This window comes from Syngnathus floridae, chromosome 4, assembly GCF_059516105.1.
Source record: "Syngnathus floridae isolate MCC-2025c chromosome 4, RoL_Sflo_1.0, whole genome shotgun sequence".
Classification (NCBI taxonomy): Eukaryota; Metazoa; Chordata; class Actinopteri; order Syngnathiformes; family Syngnathidae; genus Syngnathus; species Syngnathus floridae.
In genome coordinates this window covers 13,965,851-13,981,801 of record NC_142416.1, presented here as the reverse complement: position 1 = coordinate 13,981,801, position 15,951 = coordinate 13,965,851, and the positions used below count along the sequence as shown (strand labels likewise).

The window sequence follows — 15,951 nt, the reverse complement described above, 5'->3', positions numbered from 1 at the left end:
ATTAAACTCTAACACTGGAGGTCACGAATTGGGCTTGGCATCTTGTCACGCCACGCGTGGACAAGGCGCTGTAAAACATAATGGGTAGCACACAGCTTCATATTTTGGGTAAATAAGATTGCATAAGGGGTCCGCACCGCCAACACTACCAAATATGTGCTGCTCTGTTTTGAAGGTCAAATTTCCGATGTTCGTGGAGTAATCTCTTTGCACCGCCCTCATACTCATATCCAATAAAAATCCACCAACTCCTCCGGTGATGATTGGTTGCGCGAATCGTTCTAGGCATATTCTCGACGACTTTTACGTTTGTTTTTGCTTCTCACAAATAGTGTAGCACAATAGTTACGTACCGGTAAGTGATTCTACTGAGTCATAAACGAAGCGTAACTATTCAAGTCAAACTCGAAATCTGCTGCACTAAGAATTTCAAGATGGTTTTAGAAACTATTTCCAGGATAATAAAAGTTCAGCTTCCAGCATACCTGAAGAAGCTTCCTCTTCCGGAGACGATCGGCGGATTTGTAAGGTTGACAGGTGAATAAACAATTGCAGTACTCCTGCTTGATGAATTTTTGACACTTTGTAGCTCCAAGCACCTAACTGTTACTGTACGTAAACATATAAACAAGTCTAACGAGTCGGTCACTGTAAATCACAATGTCAGTTTACAAGCCGAGTAAATACTGGAGCACCGTGAAAGCCCAAAAAGTGTTACATGCAACTTGGATTTATCAATTCAATAGTAGTTTGCATTTGTAGAATGTACGGATGAATTGTGTGATGCGTTATTAATGCACATTACATAATTTGTGTTACTTGCATTATTTTTAAGCACCCATGATTGTTTTGCATTTTGGTGGCGGTTCGTTCATTCATTTACTCTACTGTAGATTGTAGAATGGTCACTCCCATCATTTCCATGCTCGGTGTGGTATTTGGCCTGCTAGGTTTTTATACATGATGCAAAACAGGCGCAACCATCACGCTGGGAATGCAGGTCAGAGAAAGACGATTTCGATTGTTGGGCATTAAGAGCAGTGGACGCAATTGTTCCTTTGAAATTTTTCTTCTCTTATAGCAAAGAACACCAAAGTAAAGAAAATAATCTCTTGGGCAAACTCTCACCAAAAAAAAAAAAAACCATACAGAGTCTACATTTGTCACTGTCAATGTCACTTTGACAAGTAACTGTCATCCGATTACTCTACTGAATAAAGTGATTTGTTAATTTGTTGTTTTAGCAAAAATGCAAACAACAGTAACGGTTTGTGGAATCAACTTAATTGAATATATACCAATTGTGTACGTCCCTGTGTCCGTAGTGTCCGAATGGCTGCGGTTGCTGCCTCTGCTGGGCATCTTGGCACTACTAGGCTACATGACCATTCGGCCCTTCTTTCCCAAGAAGAAGAAGCAGAGAGACTGTCTGATCAACCTGAAGATTCAAAAAGAGAACCCCAAAGTGGTCAATGAAATAGACATTGAAGACCTTTACAGTGCAAATGTGTGCTACTGTCGCTGTTGGCGTTCCAAAACTGTAAGTAAATGTTGCAATCTTGTCAAGAAGTGTCTCTACATTTTTTTTTTTACATTTTAAAGTAAATGAGTCATCATAGTCGTGACTGATGACAGCTCCCACTCAGTGATACTTTGTATGGGTGTGAATGTTTTTCTGTCTCTGTATGCCTTTGGGCGATTAACTGACGGCTTATCCAAGGTGGAGTGAGCCTGTTTTTTTCCTCACAGTTTGTTAGAATGTTCCCCAGCTCCCCACGATCCAGATGAATGTAATATAGAAAATTGCTGGATTCGTAGATGGTTGGATGTCTACAGTACATGTATCTAGGTTTTAAAGTGGTTGGGAAGCTCGCTGATAACATGAATGCATTTCCTCTTTTTAGTTTCCTGTTTGTGACAAGTCGCACTTAAAGCACAACGAGCTGACCGGGGACAACGTGGGACCACTTATACTCAAGAAGAAAATCCTATAATAGAGATTCCCCTCTCCTCCCTTACTTGCATTGTACATTTACACTCTGTAATTGTTTTTTTTTATTTGCATGTACAGGTGAAAATGTAGTGTCTTGCAGTCATCATTTGAAGTCGTCCCTATGTGTTGACAAAGAAACGATAAGTTTTTCTGTTGTTTCAGCAGCTCCATATTGGTGAATTGGATTTTCAAAAAAAAAATGTTTGGGACTATCAACTTGTTTGAATGTGTGACTGTGTGCATGTAGGTTACGCGTCTGTTTGTGCCCCACGATTGGCTAGTGACCAGTTTTGGGTGTAGCTCTTTTTTCTCCCTAAAACAGTTGGGATTTACTCCAATACGCCCACATCCCCTGTGAGGATAGCCAGTTCAGAAAATGGAAAGATGGACAATATAAAATACTCAAGCACAAGTTAATACATAATGTGTATTTCTTGCAACTTTTCTGATGCGCCCGGTGATTTTACCCAATCATTTCAAACCATTGCTGTCAAATATTACGTATAAAGCCATACTGAGACTCATGAGAGTGACCGAAACGTTTTCAACCTGTTTCTTTTCTTGCACTGCACAATTAAACAATGACTGTAAAGTATTTACGTTACTTCCCTCTGAAATAATTCTACCTGCCATTATTTTTACAAATATGTTTATATATTATTAACTCATGTATACGGAGCATGGATATGTATTTGTACAGTAATGTTCTATGCTAAATGTTAGTATGTTAATACAGTACCAGTCAAAGGTTTGGACACACTTTCTACTGAATGAGAAGGTTTGTCAAAACTTTGTTAATGTTCATCTGTAAGGTCACTTGTTGGCCAACAATACTGATAAATGGTGCATAATAATTAATTGTAAAACTGAGCAACGTAGCAAGAGATTCACCGTGGGAAAACATTTATTGCATTAAGTTTCGTAAAAAACTAATTCTGAATTCCATATATAATGAATAAATATTCTAATACTGCACACAAAGTATCACACGATACAAATAAATGTAACCTCTTTAAATGCCTTAAATTACACTGCATACTTTTTTTAAGAAATGAAAGGAACAAAACGTGATAAAAATAACTAATAAAAGCTGATTTTGTGATTATGATTCAGCCTCAATTTCAAAGCAAAGGGAAATATTTGAATTATTGTATATACACGTTCCTGAGTTTTTACACATTTTGGTAACAAATGATACTTAAAATTTAAGTGTAAAACATAAACTCATGTTTTAAAAAATATACTCATTCACAATTTAGTAACTGCATTGGCAACTTGTAATCATTAGTATTACTGTGAGCCAGATTCCCTTATTTTAACAAATTGGAACAACCACAATCATTAAAAAATGGAAAACATTCATAAAACTATTTCATTCAATTATTATGAACATTTTGACTCTCGTATGCTGCATGACCATTCACATGCTCAGATGTGGATCATTTGTTTGCGGCCTGGAAATCACCAGTGCCGATAAATAAATGTCATTCACGTGTGTGCTCCAGCTGGAGAGAAGAGAGAACAGCAGGAGCTGTCCGGAGACAGCAAGACAAAGCAAGCCACTCGGTGGCTAAAGGAAAGCTGACATATCCAACATGTCATTCCGGTTATTGTGTTGCAAATTAAAACTTGACTCGAATGTTCCATAAAAAATTAAATACAGAAATAGATGTTAACATTGAGGAGTTCCCTAATAATGGACAATCTGATAGTGTTTCAGCAGTTGCAGACCAAATGCCCTCAAATTAAAACATTTTTGATTCAACATCCCATTGCTTGCATTGAGACTGAAGATGTCAGAGAGTACTTTCATACGTGACCGGCGTGTCATTGTCCTCATCGCCACCTGCCGCAGTGCCTGGAGAAGATGCAGAGGCAGCACAGGCGTCGGTTTGCTAACATTTTATTATGCCATTACTACTTCCCAAAGTGGGCTCCTGAAACCTCATGTGCTCTTATCAATTGTGTGTTTGTGTACTGAACAGGCAATGTTTTAGGTAACACATTTCAAGTGACTTTTTAACAGTAAACTTACCCTTGATTTGCATCGATTTCAATCAGTTCCTTTTTAGTGTTACCCTTGAGCTTTTGGGCTTATCAACGCTGATAACCTTGTGAAAGGATATGCGCTACACACAAAACATTTTAAAAGAATGTGCTAAACACAAAAATAATGGCTGCAAGTGAGGAGGAGCAACTTTTATCCTATGTTTGATGCAATTTTGAAAGCTTATTCTACTTTTGGGCTCTAATTAACTTTTCAAAATTTCATTTGCCAATACATCACTGTACACTACACTATTCGATTTTCTGCATGAGGATTCACTTATTCAGACTTTTATTTTTAACCTATTGTGCAGTAGGCAGGCTGACTTTTTCTATGGAATATTAGAGGAGTTATTGCGGGATTTATTTACTGGCTGAGTGGTCTATTAAGGAAGGATAGCCAAGCTACATTCCTGTGACATTTACTCACTACTTCACAACTAGGAAGCATGTGTGGTGAAATCTAAGCTGGGTTTAGTTGATGAATTTCCAGATACGTTACCTACCTAAAAAAAAAGCTGATAAATTCGGTTTGACTCGCTCACCACAGGCTGAAATCTTCGGCTTCTGCAGCAGGCATGGTCCACACAGGCCTATGATAAGGGCTCCGACTGGCGCGGTGAGAAGGATGGAAAGCACAGCCACAGTGAGTACGTCCATGCCGTACTTCTGCATCTGCTTGTCCTGCCTTGTCCTGGCCATGTCCAAAGCTGTCGAGCCAATGGCTGCCTGGTGATTTGAAAATCAGTTCAGCTTTGCGACCCATCATGTAACAACCAAGTCTGAATGAATGTTGTTGTTTTTTTAAGCGAGAATACCTGCACTGTGGCTTTGGGCATCCAAGCCAGGGCAATGAAAAGCTTTTCTCGAATGTTAAAGCCGGCGAACAACACGCAAACGTAGGTGAAAAGTAGACGAACCAGCAGTGCAATGACCAGAGAAGCAATACCCAGACCTGCCCAAGAAAAGACATACAATATTATCAAATAACAACAGCTACCTCATTATGTTCAACTCAAAGTGTCCAGCTTTCAAAATCAATTGTCAAGCTTTACCAGTACATCAAAATGAGTAATAAATATAATCACATACAAAAAACAATTATTAGTCGTAGGTGATTCTTTAGGTGCGCTCACCAACTGTTTGTGCCTCCAACTCCGACACTCTAATCTCTGCTCCGATTAAGCCAAAGAGAAGTGGCTGAAAAACGTCCCATGCCCAGCCCACCACTTCCTCCACGCGTGCCTGAACAGACACACAGAACATGATGTTAATTGCTGTCGCCTCTGACATGCAAGCTGCTGAGAAAGAAAAAAATTACTGTATAGCCCCTAATGAGTGTCAGTAACATGCTAAAAGCTTCAAACAAAGTTACCTTTTCTGTACCCCATCCAAGACCAGCAAGAAATGCCAACACTAGAGTGCAGAGGCCACCAGAACCAGGAAATCCAGCAACACCGCTGCCAAACACAGCAAAGACAGACAGGCCGAGCACCAGGAAGGATCGCTTCATCACCAAGTGTTTCTGCAAGGACAAATCACAGCCAGTGAATACATAATTTTAAGGTTAGTTAGAGTGTTTCCAAAATTGCACAGCACTAATAATTGTAGTTGATCTTGTATTTTGCTAAACGTATCAGCATGTTTTGAAAAAGGACAGATAGTAGGAATGTAAAAGGAGGGAAACACATGTATTAATTTGATGGTTAGAATCATGTGTTCTTTTGCCTGCCTTTGTCCTGCTTTTCAAACTTTTAATCCAAACTGAATTTTCAAGACTCAAGCACCAGTGGGGAGCTGAGCTCAGAAGCTCGGTCTTTGCGAGCCCTCAGCAACAGCCTTGGGTCAATACCATGTGGTTCAACTTTTAGACTCAACAATGGAGAGTGACCTACTCAGTGCAAGATGCTTAACGTCTACCTGGTCGAGACTGGGAAAGTACTGGATGAGGAAACCAAGAAGGATCCCAGCAAGCAAGCCTCCAGCCACCTCCAGCACACCTCTCAAGATGTTGTACCATGTGGAACCTATAAGAAGGAGCAAGAATTACACAAAAACAAAGATTATATTTTGGCAGAAAAATAGGTTGTTTTTATGTGTTTTAAGAATTATCAATTCTACTTTGGCAGTAAAGTATTCAAAACGGACAGTAAAAAAACAACTCATCCTATCAAAAAGAAATGTTATAAATATTGAAAAATTATTTAAATACCTTCTTAAAAGTCAAGTTGTTTCAGAGCACTTTCAATGCCCTCAAATTGTTACAGAGAATTTCAGTGTCCATTGCTTGTACTGTCAAAACGTTCTACATCAGTACAGAGGACTCCTTGCTGAGTTTCATACATTCACGCAAATATTTTTGTCTTAATTATACAAACTCTCCTGTAAGATTGGAAAGTTCTTGTTTGTTACAGCCCGAAAATTCTACCTTTCAAAAGAACTGCAAGCACTACTGGGATATATTTACTATGTTTCTCAGTGGTGACCTGAGCTACATTAAAAGTTTGTAGCGTCCTTCACTCCCTTACCTGTAGCAAAAGCAACACCCAAGCATGTTGTGAATCCTGTTATGGCGAGAATGTCGTCAAAGCTGCCCGCTGCCATCAACAGAGTGGGGATGCCCTGCTCCACGCCGTAACCATCCTTCTGCAGAAGCAACATGGAGGGCACCACCACTGCTGGCGACACAGCACCAAGCACAAAGCTGCAAAGGGATGACCCCATTGAATGGATGCATACATTCTATCAGATTGAGTTGAGCAGTTACAGACAGAGAGGGGGAATAAGTTTACCCAAGGATGAAGCCCCACACCCACGGTAAACCCATGAGGAAGTGGGAGACCAGAGCTATGGTGCAGGTCTCAATAATGCACGGCCCCGCTGCCACACGCAAACACACAGACTTGAGCTTCCTCAGAGCCTGGGGAAAAACACATTCCAAAGAGTATATGATTTTTTTTTTTTAAGAATGACAAAAATTCATTATGATGATCAATGAGAAATATATACCAGTACATTGAATATAGAATACTATCAAACTAAAAAAAATATCAAAAAACATACATTTAGAATGTCATAATTTTCCAGCCTACATGTCATATTTAAGGGTGCAGGAGTAAAAAAAACATGAACAGTTTTTTTTCTGTATCTCTGAATCCTAATCAGTGTTGCAATACTAAAATAATACAATTGCTTACCGAGGGATCCAAACCCAGGCCGGCTCTGGCCAAGATGACCGCTAGCGCAATGTTCCTGAGAGAGGCGGACCACCTGAAGTTAATGTACACACCGTCTGTTATTACTGGGATATTTCTCAGCATGAAACCCATAAGCAGCATACCTGCAAAAGGAAAGAAATATTGTTGATCATTTGATCTTCCCACGGTGTTCACGTTTTGTTTCAGTATCAGATGGGACACATTCTTACTGAATTAAAAAAGTTTTGCTTTTACTTAAAATTTGGACAAATAAGTAGTAACTATTACAATACAACACCATACTGGAAAAAACAGAAATGGAGAATCGTTGATTACCAAAATATACTCGACCAGTCAATTTCAAATCTGATTATGCCATACAGTAGGTGCAATTGTCATAAGGTAAACCCAGCATTGCAAAGCATCAGAAAACAAGATTAGACAGATTTACATTTTACAAGAAGTAAAAAGTATTATACCAAGAAGTGGAGGGAAAGGTGGAAGCCTAGGCAGGCGGATCAGAGCCACCAGTTTGCCACCAATGACTGCGCAGATGAAAAGCACCGTAATGCCAAACAGGTTACCACCTGGAAGACATTCATCCTCAGTGACGGACCACACCACTCCGAAGAGCACCGCAGCCAAGAGGACTGGGGAAGACACAAAACAATAGAGTTATGAACAATAAAAAATATTAGCCATTATCATTGACATGGGTGGGGCTAAAGGGATCCTCTTACCTTTTGTAATGACAGAGGCCACAAGGCCTCTTGGAGGACAAGGGCAAAATCTGTGAAGCAAGGGGCAGCAAACAAGTGGTGGTTCTGTATTGGTGCCAGCATCCACCACAGGGGTACGAGGAAGAAAATAGGTAGTTTCCTCTGTGACGTTTGGACTGGAACAACGTCGTACCACTACCTGGATCTGGTTCACATTAAGATGCTGGGAAGAGAGACACAAAGCATAAATAGAACAAAACAAAGCTGATATTTTATTGAAGAAAATAGTAGCACAATGATTTTTAACACATTGATTGTAAATGTCTAATTAGACCATCAATATGCTTTGAGTACACAAGGCTCTCCTATCAAAGATTCTATCACAGTGAATGTGGCTGTGACTTGTGTCAATGTTGCAAAAACACAAGCTCAATCAGAAGAATAATCAATTAATTATCATTTGTTTATTGAATTACATATTGCAGTTAAGGATAAAGAATAAAAGTTAAGAATACCTCCACATGGTTTCCTGACGGCAATGGGATTCTGTCAAGAAGTGGACTTGGAGTGGGACTTGGTGCAGGACTTGGTGCGGGACTGGGTGCAGGACTTGGTGCAAGACTGGGTGCGAGATTAGGCTCCGGAGTAGCAGGTTTGGACCGGGTGTCCTCCATGGTAATCATCTCCAGAATATCTGCTCCACTCTTCTGTCAAAGAACATTCAACTGAGGGGTGGAGTTGCTGGCCATAGATGGGGCAGTTCCAGTACTTGTATGTCTCCACCTTGGATTCCAACAATACAAAACATAACAAATCAATGTCTACTACTGGGCACATTTTTGCATTTCTACGTCTGATTTTAGCACTACTGTTAAATGAAAATATGTATTTTTAAAAACACGTGTAGTAGAATGAGAAGCGACCCTCAAGCATCACATACTACAATGTTTTGTCAACCACTAGCTGATGGCACAGGCAACAGCATTTGGTTAATCCAATATTGTCAACAGACCACACTAATCGATGCTTACATGCTTGGCCATATGGCGCGACTAGAAGTGGAAGAAGTAGGTGAACGTGGATGTTCCTTCCAAAGTGTGTCCCTACTCTTGTTTCTCGTTACATCCAGCCTATGCTAGCAGCTAGCTAACTTTGTAAATTGCATGAATGGGTTGCAACTACTACGTCATCGACAGGGGCGTAGTAATTTCGCACAACTTGCATGAATCCACGCCTCCTGGTTTACAATGTGCTTCGATCCTTGATCCCTTCGGTTTGCAATTGGCATATTAACACTTGTTTGTAACAGTACAATCTTACAGCAATACTGTCGCCATGATTTTAGCAACATTAACAACGAATTGGCGTATTAGCTGTTCACGAAACTTTGAAGTATCAAGCAGGCTGTGTATCGAACAGGGCTTTACGAGCGCACACGCTTCAGATTAAAACATAAATGCACGAGTAAAGCATATTTTTCAGCAAAATATCTGATTCTTGAAATAGGTGCGTTTCAAGTAGCCTGTCCGATAATGGATGCTTACATTGAATAGAGAATCCCCAAACGTTCCTAGATTATTATGATCAATTAAATGTGGAAGTAAACACTTACCTCACAGCGCAAACATTGTCAAAGCTTGAAAACTGGCTTTGGCAGCCTTTCGAGCAGATTGGCCGGTAGGGAAACGGTAATAAGAGGGATTAGTGATGTCCAGTGTGTCTGCTGTGTGGCGTTGGTGTAAGGTTGGGTGGGGGAGGTGAAATGCACACATTTCCTAAACAACATGTTGTTAGATTGTTATTATATTATTATATTATACATCACATTTATACACACTGGACCATATTTTCGTGCCTTACGCAAAGATCAGTCGAAATGAGGGTTTATTTAGTTGTTTTAATTGGGTTTATTCGTCAGTCATTTGTCAAGGCACAGGTACAAAGATTTCCACACAGAATTAATCATTATAATCAAAATGGGATAACATAGTTAATCCACCAATCTTCACGAAGCATCCCATCATTATAAGAGAAGCTTGCTTAATGCTCTTCAAAGTCTCCAACCTCCATCGATGATTTGCTCTGTGCCAGTCACATAGGCCGACTGTTGAGGAGCACGCACACATCATGGTGATAAAGTTTCTCAAACTGGCCCTGAACTGCATTATTTTTTTCTTTCTTTTAATATTACAAAGCAGTGTCAAGTCACCTACCATGGCTGCAAACATCCATTTTAAACTCACCTCATCTGAGGCCAGGTAGACACACAGGTATGCCACCTCTTCGGCTGTGCACATCCTGCCTGTTTTCTGCCGTGCCATGAAATCCTTATAAGCCTATAAGGGGTTGACAGCATGTATCCACATCAGAATATTACCAAGACTACAAAAATAAATAAATACGACTAGAACCTTTTCTGGGTCAGGTTGAGCTTGGATCCTACCCCTCAGCGATGGAGTGTCAACAGTACCTGATGAAAAATTTAGCTCACAGAGCTTCAAAAAGCACATTTTCTTCCTGATTACTAATTCCATTTGCATATGATATAGAACTGAACGATTCTGAGAAATTACGTCATTTTGATTAGACAAGCTGTGAAAGCCTCATTCATGCAACAGACATAAAATATACCCAAAAACTTCAGAGTTACACTCTGTATTACAGTACCTTTGCAATATCCACTATTAATGGTATTACGATAGCCTAGGAACTGTCACAGGACTCAGTGACATGTTTTTTGTGTAATTTACTGAATGTTCTTGACTTACCAGGACAAACACAATTACAGCGAATGCCTTGCTCAATGAAATCGGCGGCTATGGATTTGGTGAGGCCAATCACGGCCGCCTTGGAGGTGCTATACACACATCGGTTGACCACACCTGTGTCAAGGAAACATATGTCACACGCTTGCTCGCGAGCCCGCAAAGCTGCTGTCGAGCATAAGAGGATTAACATGGTCATACAACAGCGCCTAATGTCCCTTTAAATAAGCATTTGAGACACAAGTGGATCTCAAAACTGCTTCACCTTTTATGCTTGATGCAACGGAAGCCATGTTTATGATGTTTCCAGACTTTCTCGCCAACATCTGCAATGAGAAAATTCATAGGGATGATGAAATCAAACTTTATAATTAATGGAAATTAGAAATGGTTCGGTGTTGGTAGATTTTATTAGGAATCAAAAGTCCATTTCCAATTTCACTTTGCTCTATTAATGCGGATTAGTGATTGAGCAGACACTGCCCATCATGACACAGGCTCAGAGTAAAGCTTATCTCAGCGGACAAAGGGGGGCTGGTAGGAGGGCAACTAAATAAATAAGCATATGTCAGTCAATTTGCAGCTGCAATGGAACAGGATCAAGTGGATTAGGCATTTAGTGAAGAGGGGAAGGGTCACCTTTGGCAAGAAAGCTCTAGACATTAGGTACATGCTCCGGACGTTCACATCCATGGTAAAATCCCAGTCGGCCTCTTCACAGTCCAAGATGGAGCCATGGTGCACAAACCTAAATTGACAACACATACATTTAAAAAAAATAAAAATAATGTCTACAGTCTAAGTATACGAAAAAGCTGAAGCCATTAAAGACTCATAACATAAAGTGCTATATAAAAAAATATTCATCTGTCCAAATGATCTCCTTGCATCTTATACATCTTACTGTGCTTCTCATGTGACAGTATGACCTTTGCTAAGGAGATTTAGCAAAGGTTAAGGAAAGGTTAAACCTTGACGTGGAGGGATTTTCGATATGTAGTAAAGTGGGAGATAGGTACATAAATAAACCAGGATGATGGCTGCACAAACAAAGCTGCAGTTATTTAGTGTATATGAACTGACTTAAGATTGTCCTAAAGGTGTAAATGTGAAATCTGTATGATCATCACCATTCGTCAAAATTGAAGAAGACTTAAAAAATCTTATGGCATAACTTGTTGATAGAATGACTACTACACTCTTATATTGTTTATAAGCGCCACACTTGGACTTCTGACATTTCACAAGTTGAGAAGGCAAGGGGAAATTATTAGAAACAAAACATCTCATGCTACAATGTAGAGCAGTTTTACACAGCATACAACCTTGAACATAGATTTTCTGATAGTGTTCCTCATTCAAATATTTTATAAAAGACTCTTCTTTTTTTTACCTTTTGGGAGACTACCAAATAATTTTACTGTTGTTAGAAAAATATATATTACCCTGCGACATTGAACAGGACATCTATGCGGTCATGTTCCTTGGCCAGGGCCTCCACTTGGTCTTTCTTGGTCACATCCACCACCTTGGTCTTAATTCCTGCTCAGAAAGATAAAATGCAGAAAGATTAATCAGCTAATAAAAAGTTTTTACAACCCAATAATTGCAATAATGATGTATGAATGATGAACTATATAACCAAATCTCAGTATGGATTAACATAATTGCTGAAATTGCAACACAGTACTTTATCAGCAGGTGGCGATATTAGCCAGTCTCTACCTTGAATTCCATCCAGTTCCTTGAGCTTCTCCTCATTTATATCAGTTGCTGTGACTTGAGCACCCTCCTTTGCAAAGGCCTGGCAATTTCAAACAAATTCGTTACAATAGCTAGATGAAGGAAAAATACTGAAAATCAAAATATTCCGAATTGCATGCTTTCACAAGAGACAGGAGAGCGTTGAAAATGTCTCAACCTCCCTTTAGGAACGATACCATGGCAGAGTGGTTATTGAAATTCTATGGCTGAGTTTCTATAGACACAGGGTTACGGAATTAAGTGTGTCATTCACAGCAGCAGAGGGTCTTATTGTATCAAAGCATCTTTTAAAGATGTAATATTCACCAGATCACTAATATGACCAAGCCACATTTAAACGTATGCATTTCATACAAAATACTGACTACTCATACATGGCAATAGAATTGACCAATTTTGGTAAGAACAATTTCAAACTTTTCTCGTGCCATGTGAAGAGACTTCTTGCAACATCTACACGATTATAAGAGCACACATATTTAGTGCGAATGATATTTTCTTACAGCACTGCCATGTAATAAAACAGATGTCAGAAACAAAAATGGTTATTGTTATATCATAATAGCTTGATGTAATGTTGGGGAAATATGTAAATTACTTGCAGTTCAGTTATTTGTGCAAACAAATCCACAGTTATTGCACAGACGTTTCATCATGCCAAATGGTTTACTTAATATGCCACATAATGGGACAACATTAATATTTGTTGCTTGCATACAATTGCAATATGCGAGTCAAGTCAAGAAACAGTGTTGACTGGCATACAGCAGCCTATTCAATAAACATTCTACACTGATAATGTGGAACATATCAGTGGGAAATACTTAATAAATCTCATTACTATTGCAGCAGCACGTCCAATCCCCTGCGCAGCGGCTGACAACACAATCACTTTCCCATCCAAGCGGCCCATGGCGCCCTGATTCCAGCTGCTATATGAAAACAAGAGCACAGAACAACTCACAATAAGTCTGTGTTTTTGTTTTTTGTTTTTCTCTAAAAGGCACGATCGCAGACTGCTGAATTAATAAATAAAATGGAACCTGAAAATCCTTCTGAAGTGGCATAATGTAAGGCTCCTGCTAAATTTCAAACTTCAGCTAAACGAGGATTTTCTTTTTTGGGGGGGGGCTTTTCTGCGATGCAACAACAAAATGGTACCAGTCGAAGGGAAAATGTGTGATGGCAAGGCTTTAGCTTTATTTATATAGTATACATCATACACAAGGGTACTCAATGCAGTTATAATGACCATAAATAACAGAGGATGGAACTTATTGTGACCCAAGAGGACAATTGCACAGTATGCTCTGCTGTTGCAAAACAAATTATCCCTCAGGGGGATAATAAAGTTTCTGAAGTCTGACGTCTATGAAAAGGGAAAAATGACAATAAGTTAAAAAAAAAAAAAAAATCACTGCGGCAACAGCAAATTCAGTTTTGTTTACGGTGCCATGGCAACACAATGCAGTTCAAATGCACTAAGGTTTGCTGGAGTTAATGTACTGTATTACTAATAGTGTAGTCCAATTGAGTGAATATGAGCAAACCATGCAGATTTCATTTTTGCTCCGTTTTTAGTGTTCTCTCAGTATTAGGCGTTCAAATCCATATATGAATAAATGTACATGTGATTTGCTTGTCACCAAGACACAGTGAGTCAGAACTGCACGTTTAAAGTATGCAGTACATTTATAGTGGTCAAACAAGGTATTCATTAGGTTGAGCACGTATGAATATAACACTACTTAAATATAAAGTAATTTGCATTTAATGTGACATGAAAACTTGCGTCCATTGACTCTACAGCCAACAAGACATTAAAGTGCAAAGTACGGACCGGATGACAGTCTGTGCTGCACGGCAATATACTTTCCTGCAAGCGCTAATATCAGTGTTATTTCCTCTTCGCTGCAAAAAAACTGTCAAATTAAACATACACACAACATTAAAAAACTTGAATGATGTAACATGATCACTTTTTTTTAGAAAATGATTGGTCATGTGGCAGTTCGTAACTTAAAATGGGCACATTAACAACAATTTACTGCAAGGTTTACTAACATGTAAATCAAAGGTGGCCAACTTGGACACCAACTTTAGAAGTTATGGAAGTGAAAACTAACCTTGTCTGGTCCAACGATTTTTGCAGCCGCCCGGTAGACACGTGATCTTGTTATAGCTTGCTGCTATTGGCCATTAACCCGGAAGTACTCCCGGTGCATCGTACTCATACTGTCATCTAAAAAAAAAAGGAGCGTTAAATCCACCTGTTTGTCTGTCTGTCTGTCTCTGTCTGTCTCTCTGTCTGTCTCTCTGTCTGTCTCTCTGTCTGTCTGTCTGTCTATCTGTCTGTCTGTTTCTAGCTATCCATTTTCTGCAGTTTGTCATTATTACCGTATTGGCCTGAATATAAGACGACCCTTATTATAAGACGACCCCCTCTTTTTCAAGACTCAAGTTTGAAAAAATACATACAAAGTGAAAATGGTGGCTATCAGTTCCATATTGTGTCTTTTAAGTTATATCTTACTGAGTGGTGAATGTCTGCAAATGTATCGAGTTTTGTCAGCGTTTATAAAAGGTTGCAAACGTGTTTGCAAATGCTTTTATTTGTCAGTTTTTCTTGTCGCATTGTTTGCTAAAATTGGCAACCAAGCATTCGTAAAAGGTCTTAAGACATGTCTTTTTTATTTGCCAACGCTGGACCATATGATCAAATTCATAAACTGCAGCTCAGTAGAGTTTGAATCATTTCTCAAGGGGAAAAAATCAACAACACTGCAAAAGCCATTGCTGATGATCATCATGTTCACCAATCACTTTAGAGTTAGGAGTGACAAATCTGACCTGAACAGGTCAGTCCAATGTGTTATGTATGAGCTATTTGCCCATTTGTAGTGACCAGCCCAGCAGCTTGTATTCGATTGAGTGAGAGACAGACTCAAGTCACCTCATGATTGTCACAATATCACAGATGAGTCTCTGAGGAGCCTTTGTGCAGCACCTCTCTCTGTGGAAAACACTACAATCAGCAGACGATAGCAAAGCACAATAGAGGTAACACTGGACTAATAACATTTTGGCAGTGAACAACATCATACTTTAAGTGTTTTATACTTCAATGAAAATCATTTGTCAGCTATGTGTTTGGGTGTGATGGATCGGTCTCCCACCAGTTTACAATACAGTATGACATTTTCCTTTTTGAAAGCAAAACATTAGAGAAGCTCAAGAGACTATGAGCATACAAAATATGAATAATTAAGCTTTCTGCACACAGAAAATGTAGCCTGCAGGTTCACCAGGTTGTCAATTGCTTGTCACTGCCACCAGCATACCAGATGCAGGCTGACACTGGCAGGTAAAGTTCCGATTGTGTTGTAAGTTCAGCTTGCCCTGGCTTAATGAACTTCCTCATTTAAGACATTCATGTTTATATTGCATTAGGTTGAGTGCACTGTGTT

At 39.3% G+C, this 15,951-nt stretch overlaps 3 protein-coding genes across 5 annotated transcripts; 1 reads left to right on the top strand and 2 right to left on the bottom strand.

Annotated features, from left to right (window-relative positions):
• Positions 1-265: 265 nt before the first annotated feature.
• Positions 266-3,853, top strand: cisd2 (CDGSH iron sulfur domain 2). The gene is made up of 3 exons (XM_088373474.1): positions 266-537; positions 1,326-1,540; positions 1,905-3,853. Exons 1-3 carry the CDS (start codon positions 435-437, stop codon positions 1,992-1,994), a joined length of 408 nt encoding a protein of 135 aa, XP_088229600.1. The 5' UTR covers positions 266-434; the 3' UTR covers positions 1,995-3,853.
• LOC148399319 (sodium/hydrogen exchanger 9B2) lies at positions 2,880-9,701 on the bottom strand. Of its 3 annotated transcripts, none has more exons than XM_088373471.1 (13): positions 9,568-9,701; positions 8,471-8,738; positions 7,977-8,178; positions 7,716-7,886; positions 7,237-7,379; positions 6,832-6,959; positions 6,568-6,743; positions 5,960-6,066; positions 5,415-5,564; positions 5,176-5,284; positions 4,858-4,994; positions 4,546-4,768; positions 2,880-3,851 (listed from the first exon to the last, which is right to left on the bottom strand). In XM_088373471.1, exons 2-13 carry the CDS (start codon positions 8,636-8,638, stop codon positions 3,790-3,792), a joined length of 1,776 nt encoding a protein of 591 aa, XP_088229597.1. In that variant the 5' UTR covers positions 8,639-8,738; positions 9,568-9,701; the 3' UTR covers positions 2,880-3,789. The 3 variants fall into 3 exon arrangements, with proteins under 3 accessions (XP_088229597.1, XP_088229595.1, XP_088229598.1); XM_088373469.1 differs by lacking the exon at positions 9,568-9,701 and adding an exon at positions 8,987-9,153; XM_088373472.1 differs by lacking the exon at positions 9,568-9,701 and adding an exon at positions 8,987-9,153 and having other exon boundaries at positions 4,585-4,768.
• A 131-nt stretch (positions 9,702-9,832) lies between these two features.
• Positions 9,833-14,765, bottom strand: bdh2 (3-hydroxybutyrate dehydrogenase 2). The gene is made up of 10 exons (XM_088373583.1): positions 14,611-14,765; positions 13,326-13,416; positions 12,446-12,524; positions 12,166-12,262; positions 11,360-11,468; positions 10,986-11,046; positions 10,724-10,837; positions 10,367-10,425; positions 10,199-10,291; positions 9,833-10,059 (listed from the first exon to the last, which is right to left on the bottom strand). The coding sequence occupies exons 2-10, from the start codon at positions 13,395-13,397 to the stop codon at positions 10,006-10,008; spliced, it is 738 nt and encodes a 245-aa protein (XP_088229709.1). The 5' UTR covers positions 13,398-13,416; positions 14,611-14,765; the 3' UTR covers positions 9,833-10,005.
• Between the last annotated feature and the right edge of the window lie 1,186 nt (positions 14,766-15,951).